General features: G+C 36.1%; 1 protein-coding gene across 1 annotated transcript in view; it reads left to right on the forward strand.

Moving 5' to 3' along the window:
• The window catches only part of LOC146163742 (transmembrane protease serine 9-like), a 39,162-nt gene extending 15,819 nt beyond the window's left edge, over positions 1-23,343 (forward strand). Inside the window, exons 9-33 of the mRNA XM_083380581.1 lie at positions 6,373-6,527; positions 6,638-6,783; positions 11,917-11,932; positions 12,148-12,275; positions 12,618-12,707; positions 12,885-13,017; positions 13,660-13,770; positions 14,228-14,289; positions 14,629-14,780; positions 15,292-15,402; positions 15,935-16,086; positions 16,604-16,749; positions 17,329-17,476; positions 17,693-17,716; positions 17,786-17,913; positions 17,990-18,079; positions 18,231-18,363; positions 18,898-19,008; positions 19,094-19,155; positions 19,682-19,833; positions 20,581-20,691; positions 20,908-21,059; positions 21,749-21,891; positions 22,371-22,518; positions 23,180-23,343. Coding sequence (XP_083236707.1) covers positions 6,373-6,527; positions 6,638-6,783; positions 11,917-11,932; positions 12,148-12,275; positions 12,618-12,707; positions 12,885-13,017; positions 13,660-13,770; positions 14,228-14,289; positions 14,629-14,780; positions 15,292-15,402; positions 15,935-16,086; positions 16,604-16,749; positions 17,329-17,476; positions 17,693-17,716; positions 17,786-17,913; positions 17,990-18,079; positions 18,231-18,363; positions 18,898-19,008; positions 19,094-19,155; positions 19,682-19,833; positions 20,581-20,691; positions 20,908-21,059; positions 21,749-21,891; positions 22,371-22,518; positions 23,180-23,334 — 2,959 coding nt within the window. The 3' untranslated portion in view covers positions 23,335-23,343. The remainder of the gene's footprint in view (positions 1-6,372; positions 6,528-6,637; positions 6,784-11,916; positions 11,933-12,147; positions 12,276-12,617; positions 12,708-12,884; positions 13,018-13,659; positions 13,771-14,227; positions 14,290-14,628; positions 14,781-15,291; positions 15,403-15,934; positions 16,087-16,603; positions 16,750-17,328; positions 17,477-17,692; positions 17,717-17,785; positions 17,914-17,989; positions 18,080-18,230; positions 18,364-18,897; positions 19,009-19,093; positions 19,156-19,681; positions 19,834-20,580; positions 20,692-20,907; positions 21,060-21,748; positions 21,892-22,370; positions 22,519-23,179) is intronic.
• Positions 23,344-23,906: the final 563 nt, after the last annotated feature.

Below are 23,906 nucleotides of genomic sequence, written 5' to 3' on the forward strand. Positions count from 1 at the left end.
GGTAGCAGATATTGGTCGAAGCAAGTCAGGCTTATTTTGCAATATTTTGTTGTTCTAAGTTGTCTAATTTATTGAAAATCGTAGAAACCTTTTCAACCATTTGTTTTAAATAATTCTAAGTGTATCCTTTTTATAGATCGATTTTCCTAATTAAATGTTTTAGTACAAGTTTCCCATTAACTGCAAAATCCGTTTAACCAATACAACTCATGATTGACCAAACGAAAAAAGGCTTGGAAGGCTGATTTAAATTATGGTGCATCTATTTTCAAGACTACTATAAAATGTGGAAACATAGCGCTTTTCTAAAAAAATAAATGTATACGGATGTGCTTTATTTACTGGCCATAAAAAAAATATTACGCACATCGCACAGGGAAGTGAATCAGACTCGGGAACTCATATTCAACAGTCAACATTGCTGTTACAAAGTAACAGAAAATGCGTTCAAACAGTTGTCGAATCATTGCAACTGTTAATGTAGGATCATTAAATTGAGGCCATATTTCGTAATACTGCGTTAATGTGTAAGTTCTTAAGTAGCCTGTAATTCGACTTTCAGGCCGCAATGATTGCGATTTTCTTGTTTATAACATGTTTTCAACAACATTTTGTTGAAGGTAAGAAATAATGTTTCAGAACGGTGTGTAACCGTATTTGTTTGTATATAACATTTCTATATTTAAAATTGATGTTGGATGATTTTCTAACCTAGTTGTAAGGCATTTTACAGCTTATTGTAAGATGTAAGACACTTTAGGATTTATTTCAAAAACATGACTGAGTTGCCGGTTTGTGAGGTTTTACGCATGTTTCAAAGTACGACCATAAAAACACCCAAAATGCTTTTATTGACCCTGTCTTGTAGGTAAAATTTTCAACGTTTGCAAACATCCTGTTCTAACTGGTGATTCTGGTGAATTGGCATCACCCGGATATCCATCCAAATACGGCAATAACCTGAACTGTACGTCTACAATAAAAGCACAACCTAACAAGGTAAGCAGTTAAATTGTGCCCGTTCGAGAGTATTTAAACTGTGATGCGTAAAGGTCTGTATGTCACCATCTTGTAGCACAGCGATTAAATATATAGTGTCCGTCGTACGAAAGCCATGTGCCGAAGTCCAATTTTCCATTTCATTTACATGGAGCTGATCAATTAAAGCAGTGGTCTCCAACCTTTTTAATAAGCGACCCCAATTTAAATAAAATGAAATCAGAAATTACATTGCGACCCCATATTTTCAGATAGGTACACAAATATTTTAAATAATACTGAAACTAAGTAACACTAAGAAATATGCGTGAACTATACGTAAATTCCAGGTAACTGTTGCTATGTGCACCAAAATGATTTATTTTAGAAAGTTTTATTTAAATTGATTTTAAATTTAGCACACGAACAAACACAAAAATTTCAATTTGTTTCAATAGTAAATTGCATTTAGTGTGGTGGTTGCGCCTGCGTAGAATCGATTTACGATGTTTCGTTCTTAATATTCTCATTAACCGGGATTTCGGTGAACAAAGCCACGTGACGAAAGAGTAGTTAATTCACAAAATTGGACAGAGTGTAAGTTCAAAGTCCAAAAGTAGATACTCATTTGCTGAAATCTTTGTAACCTACCAGCTCTTAAGAGTTAAAACACCTATTTTTATGTCGAATAAACACAAGCTTATTTTTGCTATGTAGTCAGTCACGTTTATTAGTTTGACGTCATTGTTAAGAAAACAAAATAAATAAATCGTTCTAAAACAGCAGAAATTTGGTGAGATATGGCGACCCCGTAAAAATTTTAGGCGACCCCGTTCGGGTTGGAGACCACTGAATTAAAGCATCTTTAACATGGAATCGTTTTGCCGCTTTGGCGACGACGGACCTTTGTATTGTTTGGGGCTTTGTTCATTGCATGATGTATCTGTTAAGACATATAAAAACTTTTTTTCTTACTCGGAAATTAGGCTACGAGTTACATGAACGATTGTTAACCTATAAATTGAACTACAGGTCCCTTTGAAAATAAAACCTTTTTAGGTGGTGTAACTTTATTCAGCTTTGTTATTTGTCCGCAACTCGTTTTTCTTGACATTCAGTTTATTTCTAATACAGACTATTGAAGTTACCTTTATCCACTTAAACATCCGTTCGGGTGGAAGCTGTCATCAAGACAAGTTGTTGGTATATGACGGAAACATATTGGTAAGCACGCTGTGATACGGCCCAAGCTGTACAAAACAAATTACATTTCCGTATTAAACATTGTCCGTTTCCATCATAAATAAAAATCTGGTTCCTAAAATATAAGCCTATCCGTAAAATGCATTGTCATGACTTTAATATGATTTTTAATTTATACTGCATAAAATTTAAATAAAAGTTATCTGTTTCTTGTAGTTCACAGGTAAGCCAATATGTGGCCATTATAAACCGGCAAATCTTGTGGCCAGTCACGGTGATGTAACTGTAACGTTTCAATCTGATTTTCATCACTCCAAAACTGGATTTCTCTTACAATGGACCCAGCTTTGGAGTAAGCAAAAATGTTTCTAACCCCCCTACCTTTTAAAAACTAGTCTAAAGTTTTTGGCGGGCCTATATTCGGTTTAACGAAAGCTAATGCAGTTTTGGAAGCGCGTTTCCATTAAAAACATAAATTATCCGGTTATTGTGATATGGTATAACTTTAGTTAAAACAAGACCAAGTTCATGGGATTCTTAACAAACAACTCGGCGTATAACTATATTTAATCGCAAGATGAATACGCATGATATTTTTACAGATGTCCTACATATTAAACTTAATAGACTTTTCATTTCTATTATTTCATTTCTATTTTCATGTTGATAAATGTATAGACTCTTAAAAAAACGAATTCAGTCTTCTCTAATGCCAGTGTACTTTTTCGCATAATATTGTATCATGAGCTCTTCAAATTATAAAATATTATATGAGCGTAACCAACACTATATGTTTTTTTACACATCGCGCAAATTTTGTAGGCTACATGGTTACCACTGAGCAGGCATACAGCTGTGGAGTCAATGACCCGCACAGCTTGTTTGCCAAAATTCATCTCGCTCATAATGCCATTATATAAAAGCAAAGTGCTCATGTTTTGTATTTGTCCGATTCGTCATGCGTTTCTGTAACCATATTTTTATCAATATATAAACAAATATACACAAATATATCCGCGATTCGCGAAGTTAGACCAAATTCAGTTGCATATTAGCTGACGAGTTTACTCGAAAGCAGCAAGTGAAGATAATTTGCATTAGAGCACCACGTAGGAACCGAACTTCGTGACGACGTGAGATGTACATATTTTCATTTCCAACCAAACCACTATCTGGATTCGCCCCTGTTTATAGCAATGATCGTTGGTAGCTCTGTCTAAAGAAAAAGGCCCAACATTTAACAAGTTATGCTCATTGCTCATGAATTATGCAGGGGCGTTAAACGTGTGGAATTATTTGAGCGTTTAGCGCGTCTTTGTTCAATATTTAATTGCGTAAACATTACTAAATTTCGTAAAACCAACAATTTTCTCGAAAGAATTTAGCCTAATGGCGTTTGGCGCCAGAGGATATTAATTCATGGTGAAATTACGCTCGAAAGAGATTGAAAAAAACAGAAAAATGTTCAAAACGGAAACCTGCAAGTTTAAAATTGCAAAAAAGTTTGCATTAACGCATGTCTAAAAATTTATTTGAAAAAAAATAAAGTTTGTTTAATAACACGGTGTGTTGGAACAGTTGCATGGGATAATTGTATTTGACACTCTAGTCCAGACCTGGGCAACATACCAAGCAGTTTATTCCGGCCCGCGGCTTATTTTCAATAAAATACATAGGCTAAGCGAAAACCACGGCAAGTTTAACAGATCTTGTCAAGACTCCGCCAAATTCGATTTTTAGCCTGTTCTAAATGCTAAAACGGAAATTCTTTTCGCGCTTCGCGCGAATCTCTTCTGTGTTGCTCGTGTGTTCCACGCGATTTTTTAGCAACTCCACAGACAAATAGCGTCCTCTGCTCAGTGGCACTCTCTCCAACGAAAGTATAACAAACTTAGCCTAATATTTAAAATATATATAAATATTAGGCTAAGTTTGTTAAACTTTGTAACACATCGGTAACATATAGGTAAGTTTTTCGTACGAAATTTTCACGTATTTTAATCTTAAGTTTTGGGTCAACGCGCGCCACAACTTAATAAACGCTAATATATCAAGCAATGTACATTTTTAGTCGGTGCTCAATGCTTCACGTACCATTTAAATCTAAATTAAAGTTTGCATTTTCAAACAAACACAGTCGCAAATTTTTTGCACAATTCTAAACGTAATAACAAATTGGTTGATTATTTGTTTTACACCGTCAGAGTATGACGTCATATTGCATGTATTTTAGATCCTATATTTGACCTGGCCCGCCACAATATTTTAGGTTTCTCATGCGGCCCGCGGCTAAAAATAATTGCCCACCCCTGCTCTAGTTTATAATTTTAAATATATAGTTTTAGCCATATTTTTGGTTTTTGAGATGAATGGGCTCTTTATATTCCCTCCGACTTCAGTGTAGCCTTCTTTTATTAAAAAAAGAAAATGCAATTTATAAAACTCACTAGTTTTTCATTGTAACCCTTTAAAATTTAAATCTTATACATCTGTATGTTTATGAGGACCTGCCAAAAACTACATGTCAGCCTGGACTTAATATTTAAATAGGATTTTATCAATAGTACTTTAACGTTCCGTCAACTTTTTTATTTATTATTATTTTTTTTTAGGTACATGTGGACCTTCATTCTTTGCTTGTTCTGATGGAAGTTGCATTGTAGAAGATAAAAAGTGTGACGGTGTGAGAGATTGCGAAGATGATAGTGACGAAACTCAGTGCGGTAAAAAGCCTCAAACAATAAGTTACTTTTTTATCCGGGTTCAAAAGTGTTTTGTTTTTAAACGCAGCGATGCGCATTAAGCAACAAACGATGAAGAACAACAATTCTTCTTTAGAACTTTTTACGATTAAACTATATTAAAGCTATTTTGATAAATTCTTTCAGCACATCACACAACCAGTAACAAAGAATGCGGTAAGCAAGCCGTTGCACCAAACTTCACGCCGTTCGTAAGCAAATCTTAGTTATTATATTTTGTCTTAGGATATAGTTCTTGTTTTGCGATGGTTGTTCAAACCACTTTAGATTCTGTTTAATAAAATGGCAAAGAATAATTTCACGCAAAGTTGGTAAATATTTGGGAAATAATTTTCCGATATCACAGAAATGATTTTTTTAAACCCTATTACTAAACAAAGAAATGTTTTTTTACTTTGCGCAAATCTTTTGTGTCTACCCGGTAAAACATCAAGTGCGAATGAAGTTTGGCTTAATAAATTTTTTTGCGAAATATGTGCGTTACTTCTCAGGCGCACTAGACACTTATATATAATGTTCCGTAATAATTCAAGAAGACGTGACAAGCCGTGACTTTGTGTGTGTTTGCCTACAATTGTTCAGAGCCGATAGTGTTGAGAATTGGGAAAATATTTCATTCTATAACACAATGAATCAAACCGCTGTTTTTTGTCGCGGACTCAAAGATTCAAGTTTGCAGAACCCTACAATAAACCAGTAACCGTTCGAGGCGAAACCACAGGTTTTAAAGTTTCTATTAATCCCTCATTTGCAACCATTCACTATTAACATGGCAACAATACCTCCCTCAGTGAATAAAATAATTTTCCTCATACATTCAGGATCTAAGGATAGTTGGCGGAAACCAGGCTGAAGTGGGATCGTGGCCTTGGCAAGCACTGTTGGTGGACATTAATGGTGTATTTATTTGTGGTGCGTCAATTATCCAGGACAGCTGGGTGGTTACGGCAGCTCATTGTACCGAGAGCAGTCGGTAAGAATTAATATACGAATGTATCTTATGCTTTTCCAAATTTAAATAGAACTTTTTTAACTAACACAATACCGTGACAAAGATATGTGACTTGTGCAACCTACTTTTTTAGTCAGTTGCTTATTGCTGTCGGCCTACACCGGTTTAGTCAAAAGTCGGGTTACACGGTTCATCGAGTAGCCCAAGTTGTGCAACACGAGCACTACTCAAGGTAAGAAAAAACTCTGTGTTGTAATCAACCTTAAATAACTGTAACCGATTAGAAAAAAGCAAACATCATCAAATATAAACTAATAAAAGTAAATCCAAATAAAGTGCAATACCTCGCTATACACGCATCTACTAAAGAGGTGTCAAAAAAAAGTTGAAATATAACCTATATCTTATATGTGGCTGCTAAGCATATTAATATACTGTATCCCAACAATATTTAGTGTTTTTAACATGTTTCAACAGTAAGACATTGGTCAACGACATTTCACTCCTTCGTTTGGAACATCTGATAAGTTTTTCGACGACTGTTCGCCCAGTCTGCTTGCCCAATGTCGACCAAATATTGCATTATAAAGACGTTTCTCCTGGAACTTATTGTGTTGCCTCTGGTTGGGGAAGTTTGTGTAAGAACGGTTTTTATCTTGTCATGGTTAAACACAAAACGTTGTTGAAACACGCGTTAGGTTTATTCTGTAAACCATACACGAACGTATTAAATTAATCGCAGCTGAGGAAAGAGAGTATCCAGATTCCTTGCAGCAAGTTCAGCTTCCCATAATTGAAAACAAGATATGTAAAGGAGTGTACAAAAACTTTCACAAAGGCCACATTTGTGCTGGTAACTTTAACGAAGGTGGAATTGATACTTGCCAGGTAATGAGTCCAAAGACGAAATCTGCTAAAAATTGCGATACGGACTTTTGTACGTTTGGCAAAAAGGGGTACATGTAGCAATTCTATTGTAAAAAACAAAGGTTTGCATAACAGCATATACCATAGGGCAGTGGTCTCCAACCTTTTTATGAACCGACCCAAAATTACATACTATATGAAATGAGCATCTACATGTGATCCCAGTTTGTTTTCTCATGAGTAATTTTTAAATCTATAGGTAACAACACAAGCGATTAAATATTATGCTTAAAGTATATAAAATTTCAGATAATTGTGGCTACACTGTACCATATGAAAAGTTAAATAAACACATGGATGTGAAGTTAACAAATGAAAGAATTTTTTAATTTTTTCAAGAGTATCCATATATCCATACGTAAGCGCAATGAAATCACTAAAACTATAGTAATTATTATTGATGAGTGATGGCGACCACAAAAAAGGATTAGGCAACTCCAGAAGAGGTCGCGACCCATAGGTCGACGTCATTGCCTAAAAGCTTTGAACTTAACTAATTTTATTAGGGTGACTCCGGAGGGCCTTTGGTTTGTCTCCTCAACGAAACGTCATGGTACTTAGTGGGAGTGACGTCATATGGTGATGGTTGTGCGCGAAAAAGGCTGCCAGGAGTCTACACCAGAGTATCCAGATATGCAAATTGGATAACATCAAGTAATAAATTAATACTAGACTGTATGTTGATCGGAAATAGGAAAGTACAACGAAAACTACACATAGACCAGAGACCGGCGACTGGTCATCCTTACTTAGGACAGGTTGTAGTTTTAGTTAGCGTGACACGCTACAAGTATGACGACATATAACGGTTATGGACGTGCAGTTTTTATATTGTGTTTAATCCTGTTTTAGTCTGTTTTCTGTTTTGCGGATTAGTTCACTTATTTTTGCCCAGTTACGGGCTTTTCATTTATTTTTTCCTAATTTCTACGGATCACCCTGCTGTAGCTGAAACACCAAACAGCTTTGAGGCTTTTTTATTTTATAACTGGAAAGTTTCGGTAGAAATAATAACAAATTGTGTTTGTACAAAAAATAGAGTTGAATTATCATTCTAACGAGTTTAAATTATAATCACTTATTTTGTTTTTTTACAGAGATAACTCCCTAAAAGACGACTCTTACCATTATTGCCTAATTGTTCAGCTGCAACTCAAAAAAATGGATAACTGAAAATTTACTGCAGTTAAAAAGTCTTTCAAATATGTTTTTTGCGGTTACGCAGTTTGGTGTAATTAGACAAAATATAATAATTGTATAAATAAAATTACTAATGTGCAGTGTTATAAACAAGTCATTTTGAAATAACTTAAGTCTTTGTCAATAATCACAAGTCAAGTCCCAGTCAAGTCATGATCATAGAAATTCAATTCCAAGACAAGATCTTGTTATAAAAAATAGCCTTTAAACTACTAAAATTGGTAAACCAACTTGATCAAGATGTATAACCCAATTTTATAAAAAAAGGCTTAATAAAAACACCTTATTTTAACCTTATTTAAAGTCATTTGTCCGAATAACTCAAGTCAAGTCGAGTCATTTGAAAATAATGACTTCAGAGTAGGGCTACCATATTTATAGCACCCAAAAGAGGACATTTTTTGCCTGCAGGTAAAACAAAAGTAGAATTGTGAAGTTTGAGAAGGAAAACGAGAATACTTCTGGCGTAGCTCATCAGTAGCCAAGCAGAGTTTTCCTCTTCAGCATTATAATTTATAGCTTATTATTCTTTATTGTTGTCAAAATTTAAAGAATAATAAAAAAATGAAAGCATCTGCTCAAAACCACCTATATGTTATAGACCAGTGGTTCTTAACTTTTTTTCAGCCGCCCCCACCCCCTCTACGAAAAGCAGTCGGCATTTTCAATAAAATATCACTCAGACAATTTGAAAATAGTACAGTTTGTCGCCGGTCGCGCGAAGCGCGAAAAAAAACACGTTTAATTGGTTGAATTGGCGCTAAAATGTAAATTCATGAGGCTTTTAGCATTGGGCAACAATATGCTCGTGCACGAGCTGATTTTAACAAACGTGTTGTGAGGACATTTACTACACAGTTGTAAGGCTGTGATGTCGAACAAATAAAAATGTCAAGCACAAAAATTAAACATTGCGTTATGATGTTTTAAAAGATGTGACGACACACAATACAACGGCAGTATTGCAACAACATTATCGATTCGCGCCAAAAAGTTGAGTCACCCTGTTGCTATAGCCCATTATCCAATTATACAAAATAGGCCTATGGATAAAAAGAGTTCGAACGGTGGATGAATTTTATCGTTTATCTATAAGTTAGCAAAATTGTAATTAAATAGGGCCGTTATACCAAATAGGGTCGTTATAGCAATGGCACCCAAAGAGACTTTGTGGTTAAAAAAGTTAACATAAGTAAAAAACAGAAGATTGGCGCGAAGCGCGAAATTCTTTTGCCGTTTTAATGTTAAAGGTATCAAAAACACGAGTTTGTACAGCGCTACCGGAGTGGTGTACAACCTAACGAAACCATTAGAATCATTTGAAAAAATGTAAATATTAACTTAGAGCTAGCGCTCCCCCCCCCAAGAATTGCTTGGAGCCCCCGTAAATGGGGGCGGGGCGGTTAAGAACCGCTGCTAAAACTAGATAAAAGACTAGACATGCTTTTGTGAGAAATAAGAACATAGCCTACCATACAGTAACACTAATAGTAGGCTATGCCTACAAAACCCACACCTTTGCTTTATTAATGGGCCTTTTTAAATGTGAGGTTCTGTTGCCTTTTTATGGACGCAATGTTTGCAATAACAATCAATAAGGTAGGGCCGGTAGGGAAATTTGTTTGAAAACCTGTTTTAAACCAGCAATTCAGCATGTTTCCTGGCTACAGTATATTTTTAGAAATAAATACAACGTCTCGCCTAGAAGTATGGTTAAAAGTATAAGCAACTAACTCGAAATGCGAAAAAAGAGGACATTTGGACATATCTTAGTGTCCTCGGAGGACCATTCATTTTTCTTGAAAAAAAAAGGACAAATCCTCCTAAAAGAGAAAATACGGTAGGCCTAATTAAGTGCACTTAAGTCTGCCTTTTACGACTGTTCCACTGAAAAGCATTTTCTCCGAAACCATAAACTCGACAAAGACGAACGACACTACGTTTAACGGCCCGGACAAACATTTCCCGCATTTCCCCCAATCTATATTTGTATCACTGGAAGGTGTACAATTGTACATGACAAAGCACATTAGAAAACAGAAGGAGTGGACTTCGGCGGGGGTTGTATGCCAGCTCAGTAAACAAACATTGGGCGACAAGCTACAGGTACAATTGGACCTTTTGTGACTTTTTCAAGGCATTTAACAATTGCCCGACGCTTTGTTGGGTTCAGTCGGAGTGTTGTCAGCGAGCTACGAACTACTGCGAGACCGGGCGATTATATTAGGTTGCTTAAAGTTTTTTTTAAATGAAACATGGCGTTTTTCAGAAAGACAAATAAAGAACATGAGTAAAGGTTAAAACGTTTGATGTAGTTCGCTATATAAATGCGCTTTTAAAATGTTGTTTGGGTATCCAGGGCACACGTTTTGAGAAAGTCTGGACTAATATTGACATAAAGGAAAGAATAGATGTCAACCCTAAGTTTGCTGGAAATTACCTAAGGAACAAATGATCGACCACTGACGGTTTTCAAATTAAAATTTAATGCAAAAAAGACGTTTACTAAGGATGAGCTGCAACACGGTGCTTTTCAAACCCCTGAATGGGTTTTAAAACCACCTACCGAACCCTTAACTACTGACCCCTTTTACTCCACATAGCAACAGGCGTTATAAGGACTGTATTTAAATGGGGTAAAAATGTGTTGATGGCACGTTCATTGGTCGTAATTATTGTAACAAATTCTCTAATTGCACTATGTGGGATCGGCGTAAACAAAGTTACGACAAATTCGAGTAGCCTACACTAGTGGTTTCCAACCTGGGGGTCGCCTAAAACGTTTGTGGGTTTGCCATAACTTACCCCATTCCCACTGTTTTAGTACGATTTATCTATTTCTTTGCAATGACGTCACACTAACAAACGTGACTGAGTGCATAAATATTCACTCCTTCGTTTCATACTTCGTTATTCGATAACACTTTCTACTCGTCGGAAATCTTTTATACGTGTTGTGAGAAAAGTCTAACAGATCGTACAGCTGTCAGGCTTTTGTTCTGACCATCACCTGATACCCAGTAACCATTTCTGTACGACACAATACGTTCGAAGAAGACAGCCTTTAAAAGTCAATATTTCTCTAGCGTTGTAGGTGCGACGCAAATCAGAGACAAACGAGTAGGCAACAACGGACATCTTCACATTGAGTTAGCAGATTAAAGGTCAATTTTACGTGACAGTGAATATTTATAGATAAGCTATCGGAGTTGTTTTATATTGTTGTCCCGAATATTACCAAGTAGCGCTTTTACTTCGTGCAATAGGAAAGCCAGAGTCTAAACAGGGGACAGCACACAATCAAGAAAACGAGCAGGGCTGTGTGTACAAATCAGTGTTGTAAATACGTCATTTTGAAATGACTTAATTCCCAGTTAAGTCATTTGTAAAATACATAAAGTTTAAGTTAGGTCTTTGGATAAAGAACAAGTCACGTCCCAGTCCAGGTTATCAGTTGCGCAAGTCAAGTCCCAGTCAAGTCATAATTAGAACAAGGCAACTTCAAGTCACGTCCTTTTGATAAAGATAAAATGTTAAACCATTAGAATTTTTAAACTAGTATGATTATGAGCCATGAGTGAACTAATAAATAATTGTTAAATGTAAATTTCCATTGGCAAAACAAACATTCGTGTCAGTCAAACCAATAAAGCGTTTAAAAGGAAATCAAATTGTGACGCCAAAAACGAAATGCAGAAAGGAGCGATCCTTTTTGGCATTGAGATTCTAAGCTATGCGATATATTAATTCACTGATTCAGTTTTGTCGTTTTTTCTAAAGATATATATGTGTAGTTTATGGCGCAAGCATATTTTATTTTTAGTAGGTAAGCCAGAATACATTTAGGAGTGCAAAATGGCGACGATTCTGGCATTTCTGATTATTGGATCACAGCTGTTGGCAACGCAAGGTAGGGTAATAAAACGCCGGCAATTATATAAAATGGGTATAAAAATTCATTCTTTTTATTACGATGAACTAACATGTTTTAAACCGAAAGTGTCACAGTTAATGAACTATTATAGGCCAAATAATTTATTTTTTTTTAAATTCTATATTTGTGATAGATATAATCTGCAAAAGTTATTGCACTGGGATGATCTTAACGTGACCTCATATTTTTAGCTGTATTTGATATATGCGCGGAGACAATTCTTAGTGATGCCAGTGGCAACGTTTCTTCGCCTAATTACCCTTCAGATTACGGGAACAATCTCAATTGCTCCGTTACCATTACAACTACGTCAGACAAGGTAGGCTATATCGTTCTTTTTGTGTTTTTCGCTATCTGGGCAGCTTTATCAGGCGGAGTAATACTATCCCTAGGGAATTGTCTGGGGATAAGACATAATTTTAAGCGAGCAGTGTATCATAGGTTAACCAGACCAGAAGAACTGGGAAAATTGTGGGTTACGTACATACATTTTTCAAGCTTGAATGGTTTATTATTATCTATAGCCGTGGTTCTCTATCTTTTAAGTCCATCGGCTTTCCGTTTAGGTTTGCTTTTCCGTTTAGGTGTTCTATAGCAACAATAAAGGTAATATTGCAAGTGTTGCAAGTAAAATTTCTTAACATTTTTTTATGTTCTGTAGGTCCTCTCGGTAACTTTTGATGCAATAGACATGGAATCTCATAATACTTGTTTAAACGATTTTCTTAACGTGTACGATGGCACGACTTTGGTAAGCAATTTGTTTTGTTTCTCGGTAATTTTAGAATTTTAGACAAATTAGATGTACTGAAAAAAAAAACAATAAAAATATTTTTTTCATAAACCGAAATGCGGTTTTTGTGCATGCTCCGCTAACGATAAATATACATATATACTGTGAGACAAAGTCTTAATTATTAATTTTCAGTACACCGGCAAATCATTTTGTGGGGCGCATCTGCCGCAAAGCTTCGTATCTCACAATTCGCAAGTCGCCTTGACATTTCGCAGCAATCCAACCACAACAGCGTCTGGATTTCTCGTATCTTGGACCGCAATAGGTTGGTATTGACAAACTAACGGCTTTTTGAGCCTAATCAAGATTAATAACAGTTGCTTTGATGTTCTGCTATTAGTTAACTCAAACGAAACATGCGTCGTGTATACCTAACTATAAATTTGAAACAGTAAATTGAACCGTATATAGATTTGCACCTGGAAAGAGCAAACGGATGTCGCACTGGCCAACGATAACGACTCCGTATAAATAGAAAAGCGAGTTACCTCGCTAGTCTATTAGTACCACTTGATAAACAATCTGATTACAAGTCCGACTGGATTCCATAATTTTTGGCCGCAAAAGATTCGCGTTACAAACAATATATACTCCAAAAAGGACCATTTTTCATTGTTATTTTACTACACAAGCAATATTTTACACCAAATAGCGTCACTGGCTAGGTTTTGGAAAACCATTTTATGTCAAAGTTCTTCGGCGATAAGTCGTTGGAATGCAATCGGTATTGCAAGCAAGGCATTAGTCGCATGGAAATAGTAAAAATAGTATCAATTTTTGATATGCTTTAAATGTCAACACCTAGGTTGCCCAAAAACATATTTTACATGCATATATTTTACTTTTGTCTCTTAAGACAATAGCTTTGTATAGTAAGGGCTTGGTGTGTGTATAATGCTTTACTTAGACAGATGTGCTGACACCGATTTCACCTGCTGGGACGGCGTTTGTATTCCTACAAGTCAACATTGTGACGGAACAAAGCAATGTGCTGACGACAGCGACGAAATAGAGTGCGGTAAGTTATGTTATGAGTCTTATGACTTACACATAACAAATGTAACACAATGCCACATTGCGCTGAAAATAATTTGACCAGGCCAGTACTGCTTAGTTGTTTTTACCTGGTGCAACATTTAGTTTCCTGGTAATAAATACCCCTTTATTGTTTTTTAATGTCATATTATAAAGTAATTCTAATTTTTATCAGTTTTATACAAACCATGTTTACTGCATACAAGCTGTCAAATAAGTTGTATTCATAAATCTTAATAAGAATGATGTGCTCCAGTTAAACTTGTTTTATAAATAGATAAACTATAAGCCTTCAAGGTTCCACTAGCCCCAGTTGATGAACCACCCGACTAGAAAAGTCTGTTAACAGAAGCGTTCGCGCTAATTTTTTAATACGTAACATTATTTTATAGATGATATTAATACAGGTAACGAAAACAAGCGTTACTTTTTTATCATAGCTCAAACTGCTTCGAGCAACTCAGATTGCGGAAAACTGGCTGTTGCTCCATCTTTTTTATGGGTAAGCTTTAATAGCTTTAACATGGCAATATTTGGTTGGGCTTATTGCAAGAATATTATACGTGTCATCCTTGCCATTTATTTTAAATGGCATTGTACCATTTTTAAGAGGTCATATTATACATCCTAACTCTTTGTCTCGTGTGTAGACTATACTACATTAAAATCCAGCACACCGACACGTAATTAGCAAATTCTTGTTCTTGAATATCGCAGACAAACGAAACTTCAGATTTGTAACCCAAAATCTTCTTTATTGTATCGCCGTGATAATACTTATAAGTGCTGTAAGTATTAAGTTTTGGCGATATTCCCCTGATAAAAGAATTGTTTATCGCAGGACAACAGAATTGTGGGCGGACAAAATGCGCAAGCCGGTTATTGGCCTTGGCAAGTTCGTCTTACAATCACGATAGATGGTAGCACCTACCATTGTGGTGGTTCAATCATCAGTGACTTATGGATTGTGACAGCAGCCCATTGCACTTACGGGTAATTTTTAACGAATACGATTTAAGGTATATTAAAATACTATCCAATTCAGGGGCAGCCAACACGTCGATTGTGATTGCGTCGAATATGTGTTACGTCTTAAAATAGCTGTCGCACACAAGTGGAACATTTAAATGACCAATTGTTGTCAAGACAAGCCTAATAAGGCGTTCTTTGGCGTAACAAATTAACCTTAATCACTGGTGGAATGCAATTAACGCTCGAAATTTTTAATGAAGGTTTTTGTTACTATTTAGCAAACCAATCGATGGCGAGTCTCTAAAAATTATTTCAGTGGATCGCAATCAAACATAGGTTGGCTACATCTGCCCCTGCATACATCAATGTTCATAAAAACTATCGTTTCAAAGGTAGTTTGGAAATTTCCAAACAATAAAAATTTCGTTTCTTGAATATACCGTATGTACCCACTGCATTGATAACCATCTACTGCATTTGACCTAGAGCTGAATGTGAACAACACACTACGAACAATTTTTTTTAATTTTAGGGCAACCTCAGTTCTCGTGACAGCAGGAACAATCGATGTCTCTGACACAAGCAATGCCCAGGAAATAAAAGTGTCGCAATCCGGCATTATTAACCACCCAGACTACAACTCGTAAGTTATATACTTACATGGTTTATAGAGAAAAAATGTCACAAATAAGACGAAAAATGTATTATACGGTATCGGCTTGACTATCTATTGCGCTGAGCTAAATGCAATATTTCGTTGGACAAAATATATGTAGTTATATTTTAGCATATGATAGGGCCTACAGCTTGGTTTTAAGTTATCTGTGTGACCATCATGGCCTTCTTTTCAGGGGTTTTTACCTTTATATTTATCTCTGGAGCCCTTTGTAGATATTAGTAATTTCTCCATTGACCAGATAGTGAATGTTCCTGTGAATCAGATAACCAATATCAGCTTTAGTGTTGCTCAGCTCAAAAGTAAGATTTCACGAAAAAATGATGTTGTCTCTCTAGTAGGCTACCCCCAGTAAAAAATCATTCAGCTAAATTGAAAAAAGAACCTTGCTTCAAACACTTCAACAACGAAAACTGAAATGGCATAGAAAATTGCAGTCAAAAAAATGAAATTTAAGTATAGGGCCTAACATTGCCTAAATACATATTTCTTTGAACAGTTCTATTTTACTGAATGACGTTGCCTTACTTCGTTTGGATACTGCCATTACGTTTTCTACGACTGTTCGTCCAATCTGCATTCCAACTGACACAGCCGAGTTTGATATCCAAGCTGGAACTGTTTGTATTGCAACTGGTTTTGGGGCTTTAGGTAAGAAGAATTAAGTCAACAAATAAAAATGGCTCTAGATTTTATCATTCAAATAAAGTTGTGGAAGATACGAATGCAAAATGTTTGACCCATCATACCATCCGTTTTACCGTGTAGTAGAGCAGGGTTTTCCAAACTGTGGTCCGTGTGGTCCGTGGCGATATGACAAGAAATTAAAAAGTCACACATATACGTTGTACAGTATAGGCTACGTACCTTTTTAATAATGGCCGCAGTTATTCTTAGTTGTTGCGCGAACATTAGTGAGTAAGGTTGTTGTGAGGCATAGATAGAGCAAACAGGTAATATAAAGAATGATAATTTTTGTTATTGTAAGAAGCAAAAAACAACCGCATCGCAAACTAAATTTAAAATAACCTGCAAGTTGCATAGGCTACAATAAATAAGTTGTGCTTACTGTTGATTACAACAATAATCATAAACGCGTGGTTTTGTATTGCTGGATAACTATATATTTATTTTATATAACATATTTTTAAACTTTTTAACTCTTTAGGTTTTGAAAACTCCATGTCCAGCACGCTGCAGCAAGTCCGTCTGCCTATTGTCAATCAAACCGGCTGCAAAACCGCCTACCCTCACTTGGTGGGCAGCAACATTTGCGCCGGAAACTTGGCCAAAGGTGGCGTCGACACTTGCCAGGTATTTCATCTACCGCACATTACAACAACATATAAAACGCAGGGATAAATAAGCAAATGGTTGGACTGACAGGTATACCAGAACTGTACAACGCGTTTTAGTGGTCTATGGTAGGCCTTGGCAAGTACACACAGGGTTTAAAAATAGTATACAATCTATTAAAAAACAAAAAAACACGCGAGAATGTCTGAACACGGCCGACAGCTGATGGTGCCAGCAAAATGATGAAGTTCAAGTAGTTTAAAACAGGTTTTTAACTTGACCATAAAACAAAAAAAAAGCAATAAATCATCCGTAAACTGAGTTTCAAATTCTTGAAATGTTATCTAACTTATACGCAAGGCTCGTAAATACAGTGAGTTGAATGACTAATTCAACCAATGGGTAAATAACATTGGTCTTTATACATAGGCAATATGCACTCTTTTGTTCAGAACTCCATCAATCGACTCCAATTCCATGACACGGTTTGTCGTTCTTTGTTGTAGATAAAATCACGTACTATTATCGCTTGCGGTCTACCTGTAACACCCGACAATGCCTATAGTTGCCGAGAAACAAGCCTAATATTTGTCGCAGGGGGACTCGGGTGGACCTCTTGTGTGTTTTGTGAACGAGGAAAGTTGGTATTTGATCGGAATCACGTCTTACGGGTTCGAATGCGCAAGACCCAACAATCCTGGTGTCTACTCTAGGGTGGCAAAGTTCAGCTCATGGATTAGTCAAAGTAAACTTATATACTTTATGCTTGTTTGGAATTCTGCAACACTTCTTTGAATTTAAAAGTGTCCTTAAACCGACACCGTATACCAAGTTTTGACTATATAAATTTTAATACAAATGTGTATAAAAAAATGCAATAACAACTTTTTACATTGACGTATTTTAAAACGAAAGTTTCATGCTGTTTTAAACAAATAAAAGCGTTACATTTGTTTCGCAGAAATGTCCACCAGCAGAACTACAGGTAAGTGTTATTTTAACAAGTAAAAAATCAAAAAATTACCGAATTTTGTTACGTCTTATCAAATTTTAGTTGATTACGATATTTGTACCGCATCCACCATCACTGCTGCAACTGGAACAATTTCGTCTCCAAACTATCCATCAAACTACGCAATTAACCTAGATTGCTCTGTGGACATTACTACGACATCTGATAAGGTAAGAAAAATAATAAAAATCTCAAACACTTTGTTTTCTTGTTACCTGTTACGATTATAAGTGCGTAACTACTAAGGTGCTTGCAATGAGGTTTACCGACTTCGTCTTGGAAAGTCACAACACGTGTAGCTTCGATTCACTGCGAGTTTATGACGGGACCACGCTGGTAAGTTAAATCTCTAAATACATATATATATTCAACAAACCATTTATTTCACTTTGTTTTGCTTTCACTGGTTAATTAGCAATCAACGTTTTTCGATTTATTTCTCAACTGTATATTATATTGCTTCATAGTTTGCATATTTAATTTGCAGTACGCAAGCCGGGCGTTTTGTGGGACGTATTCGCCGCGTAATTTTACTTCCCACAACTCGTTGGTAAGGCTACATTTTGTGAGTGATTTTGACGCCACCTTTGAAGGATTCTCGATCAGTTGGACAGCTCAAGGTTCGTAAACCACTTTACAGTAAATTTAATGTTTTCAAAACGAACAAATACGTGCTAACGAATGTTAATTTACTTAGGGGTTTCTCTTTATTACGCTTGCTGTTCACAAGTGTGAGCTACTAAATATAACTATTTTAAACAATAATTTAAATTTACTCTGTACATGAGTTGATTTTTTCATTCATAAATGACATCAAAGAATAACGAAAACTATAAATAGAGGAATCAGGTGGCACTGTATAAAGACAAATTGTATTAGATTCTCGACAAGCTTTCGCACAACCGTCCTTCATCAGGTCAAAATACTTTCCACCTGATTCCTCTATTTAGAATTAGACAAATACGGCCATATACAAAGAAAACTATAAAGAAAGTCTTACTGTTCTAAACTTATATTTGGTATTCCTGATAATATTTTACGCTTAAAAAGTTTGACTAAGTGATTGCCTAAAATGCTAAAGCAGTTTTCCTGCTTTTGTTGCATGGTAACATATTAATTAATTATCAACAACATTTAATTTGTCACTTTAACAGCCAGATGTGCTGACACCGAGTTCACTTGCTGGAACGGCGTTTGTATACCAGTCAGCCAGCATTGTGACGGAACAAAGCAATGTACCGATGACAGTGACGAAATAGAATGCGGTTCGTTGTTCGAATAATTTTCACAGAAAGCAAGGCGATTGCTATTTCCGATGCAAGCAATAGTAATGCGTATTTTATTTCACAGTTCAAAGTGCAACGAGCAATGACGTGTGTGGAAAAGTGGCGACGGCTCCTAGTTTCTTGTGGGTAAGTTATTTATAGTCGTGGTCCAAAATAGTGTAAGATTATAGTCTAAAACAGTGGTTCATAACAAGGAGGGGTGGGATGAACGACCGGTTATTTCTCTAAGAGGCACAAGCACTACAAGAATGATTTTTTCAAAAATAAATTGCGTCTCTGAAATTTTTGGCAAAATACTTTTGTAATATCCGATAGAATGCATGAAGCATAAGACCATTGCAAAGCGGGGGCAAGATAAATGTGAATATTAAAACCGCAGTCCTTAAAGCCAAAGTATTTTCCAGTTTGTGACAATCCTTTGAACTTCGAAATCCTTCGAACGTTTACCTGTAGAACCTAGAAGAAATGCATGAATTGTCACCTGCTTAAAAAAGGTTATGCACCGCAATCCACTCCGGTCGTACCAGTTTAAACTTTTTTTTAAACACTGTCAAAAAATTTACCAGACCTGACGTCACACTTTTTGCTATCCTCATTGCCTTTTCACGCCTTGTTTGCAATGTGACAAGGCGTTTCGAAATACTGCTTTCAGGATCACAGGATTGTCGGTGGTCAAAATGCACAAGCGGGCGCCTGGCCTTGGCAAGTGCGACTTTCTGTTTCGGAAGGCGGAAGCACCTATTTGTGTGGTGGCTCGATCATTAACAGCCAGTGGGTGGCGACGGCGGCGCATTGTACGTATGGGTGAGTGCTATCTGGTATTTTAAAACGCTATAAATATATCCATAAGTAGCCTACTAATACCGCTATTGATAATCGTCAGTAAAAAAGGGCACATTGTTGTTTGTATGACTTAAGGCAATGACTTGACTTGACTTAAATCGTTACGGTAAAATGACTTAACTTGAATTCAAGAGTCAAATGAATTTGATTGAAATTGGATGGTTTAATTAACATTTGATTATATAAATAACCTATTTATCTAATTTTTTGCACGTCAACCGATTACCATGTTTCTAAATGTTTTTTTTTGTTTTTTTATGTTGAGTTAATGCTCTTAGTCGCACAATTTTTCAAATTTAAGGGTTTTGTTGTTGTGTACTTTTATTTCAGTGATTTGACTTGCTCTAATAATGACTTGACTTTGACTTGACTTGGGCAACGGGTGACTTGGACCCGGGCTGGACTTAATTTTTTGAAAGACTTGATTTGGACTTAGGTTATTTCACGAATCACTTGACTTGGACTAAAGTTATTTTAAAATGACTTGTTTTCAGCACTGAACAAGGGTGACATTTATTGGGATTTATCTGTTCCAACATTTTTCTTAAAAATCTTCGGTTGGCAAAAGAAGTAATTAAAAAGGTTTAAGTTCAACGGATCATTGATACTTACTTTGTGTACCGTGGTACGCAAGCCTTTTAACTGTATGAAAAACCGCTGACATGCGAAACATTATCCAAATGAAGACATATAAAAAACATTTCGCAGTGCAACCGGTGTTGTCGTGGAGGCAGGCATAATCTACACCTCGCAAATATCGGGGGTCCAGGAAATTACAGTTGCACAATCCGGCATCTTCAACCATCCGGATTATGTGAGGTAAAACAATTATTGAGGAGTCCTTATTATTACTATTACCAGGAAATTATTGTATATTGCTTTTAAAACATACACTATGCATATGTGGCAAAGCATGTAATGTTTTTACTGTTAAAAAAATACTTTATTTAACCAGTGTAATGACAAAGTGTCAGCTAAACAGGGTTGGGTCATGTGGGTCGAAAAACGAATGTGTATAGAATTTTTACGTTTCAGCACTTCCAATGACGACGACGTAGCCTTGTTGCGCCTTGACACGCCTTTGACTTTTTCCGAAAGTGTCAGGCCTGTATGCTTACCTACAGACACCACAGAATTCGACATTCCAACCGGAACAATTTGCGTCGCAACTGGGTTTGGTGCTCTTGGTAAGTATTCTAAGATAGAAATAAAAGACTGACAACTTCAGACTAATGTCGTGTTTGCAATAACTAAACATCTCTAGCCTTCAATATTCCCACAATATAGTTTTCCGGTGTTTAGTTTTAGTACAAAAAACAGTTATGTCTTTCTCTAAAAAAAGCAATCACGTTTAACCATACTTATATCCATCTGTTTAGTTAAATATTACCTGTTAGTGTAGGTAGTCGATTTTGTGGCTTAAATATATAGAATGTGAAAAGCAAGCTTCAGTTTACAGATCTCAAGTGGCCATCGACACATGACCCCCCCCCCCCAAATATTTTTTTCGGGTTCCGCGTAAATCTGGATAACCAAGTTTTAACAATTTAAACAATATAAAGGCAATGTTTCGCCCAGTGTGAATTGATGATATCTTTGTAATTAGCTTTTATATTAAAAGTAACATCTCTCCAACCTAAAAAAGGACTATGTAGTGTTTTAAGATTACTTTTTATGACGTTACGTTTAGATGTAACTTTGTGAGTTCACGTTATGACGCAACGTGTGACCTCACCTCTAAAAATATGTCCATGACCCCATAACAAAAATCCTAGATCTGCGCCTGGCCACGGTAGGCTATACGGGGCGCAAAACGTTTTTCTATTTGGGATCGATAGTCATTAGTCTCAATCGTATATCATGTGATATTTCTCAGCGTACAGCAACTCTGTGAGCACGTACTTGCAACAAGTGCGACTTCCTATTGTCAGTCAAACCAGCTGCCAAGTCGCTTATTCGCAACTAAAATCCAGCAACATTTGCGCCGGACATGAGAAGGGTGGTGTGGATAGTTGCCAGGTAAGTCGCACATTTATAATGTTGTTTTTGAGTCCGTATCACACTTGGCGCGACTATTATGTGTTTGCAAATATTTTAAATTGACCCTATTGCGATGATGCAACTAAATTAATTGTCATTTTCACTTAAGAGGCAGTATTTACTGATAAATTCATCTTGGATAACAGTCTTTCTACCATCGTGGCAAAAACAGTGTTAACATGTCCATTATTTGTCAAATGCTAACAATATTATGTTTTACTTCCCTGCCATTCTTTACACTTCCAAAAAAATTATATTAAATCATGCTGTCTATAAATTATTATCTGTACAACAAATTGGATAATGAAATTTATACCGGGTATATTTTGCGAGTAAGAACGTTTTGTTGTTGAATGTAACATTTTTATGGAAGTTGTAAAGTGGTTTGGATATTTGAAAGATATGATCATTCTGGCCTCTTGCAAAGACAATCCAATTTGTCCTAATCGTTTACTTAGGGAGATTCCGGCGGACCGCTTGTTTGCTTGATCAACGAAAATACTTGGTATTTGATCGGAATTACGTCTTACGGGTTCCAATGCGCAAGACCAAACTTTCCCGGCGTATACGCGAGAGTTTCCAAGTATAACACCTGGATAACGCAAAGTAAGCTATAAACTAATATCCTTGTGACTTAAACAAACATCTATGATATGCTTCTTTTATATTTCTTTTTTTATGTGTTTTCGTATAACGTTTTACATTATAAGCTCTATAAGTCTAAAGTGTATACAAGATACATTATTAAATTATATTGGCATGTGGCTCTTCACCCGATTTTATGTGGCTCTTAAGTTGTATTTGCGGTTTTTTGATCTATATTGTCCAATTTGTTTGTTTAATTTCTCGATTATTACAGGCCCTGACTGAGATTCCATCACTTTTTAAGTCTTTATTGCAAAAATTGCATATACTGACGGCATTTATTTAATATATTTACCTGTGAATAACAATTAAAGTTAACTTAGCCTGCTTAATATTGTTAGTGTGCATCAATTACAATAAATCTAGCTGGGCAAAGGTACGTGAGTGAGGAATAAACGAGGATATATTAAATTTATGTCCATATGTAAAGTAAGAAATGCGGCTCTTGGTTTCTTAGTTAGTCCGCTGCTCTTAATGAATTACCAGTCGTATTATCGTTAGCAAATTTACACACATACTTTTTTAGCCATATAGTGTTTAAATTAAAGGGTTATCATAAAGGCAACTCTGTATGTATTAAAAAAATCCAAAGTCTATTGCAACTGAAATTCTGCGAATACAGCAATTGAAGCAAACGGGGGCACATTAACGACGGCGACAACTACTACAACCGCAGCTACAACAACTAGAATCACAACCGCGACCACAACGACGACAACCACCACCACAACAACAGCGCCGCAAAGTAAACACATGTTCATTGCAGCCTTTCAATAGTATTGTAACTTTGCAAAAAATGATTACCGCGCGATCAGTATAACATATCGCCAAAGTACAGTACGTAGCTCATTGCGTTTTAAGAAAAATATTATACATACATAGCCAGGGGGGCCTGAGGGGCCATGCCCCCCAAAAAAAATATTTATAAATATTTTACTCTTAATAATTTGATTTGTAGCATTTATGAGCAGTACCACAACAGCCCATCACAGGCATGCCACACCTTCGATTGTCATGCATTGTGACGTCAAAAACGATGTGGTTAATATAACGTTTGCTATACAATAATGTAGTTTTACTAAATTTAAGACAGTTTTTGCTATGTCACTGTTTTTTAGTATTGCGTTAACACTCAGTCATTTGCTGCTCGATATGGTTTGCTAGCATTGTTATTGGTGTACTTCACGGCAGTATTGATACAATTACAAAAGCTAAACAAAAAAAATCCAACTTTTGTGCCCCCCCCCCCAAAAAAAAAGATTTTTTTCTGGCTACGCCACTGCATATATATACGCTTATAGCAACTTTTGTTCTATTTAAGGTAAGGAGATCAATTTAAGAAACGTTTT

The sequence above is a fragment of the Ascidiella aspersa genome, chromosome 2, assembly GCF_963924565.1.
Source record: "Ascidiella aspersa chromosome 2, kaAscAspe10.2, whole genome shotgun sequence".
Taxonomy (NCBI): Eukaryota; Metazoa; Chordata; class Ascidiacea; order Phlebobranchia; family Ascidiidae; genus Ascidiella; species Ascidiella aspersa.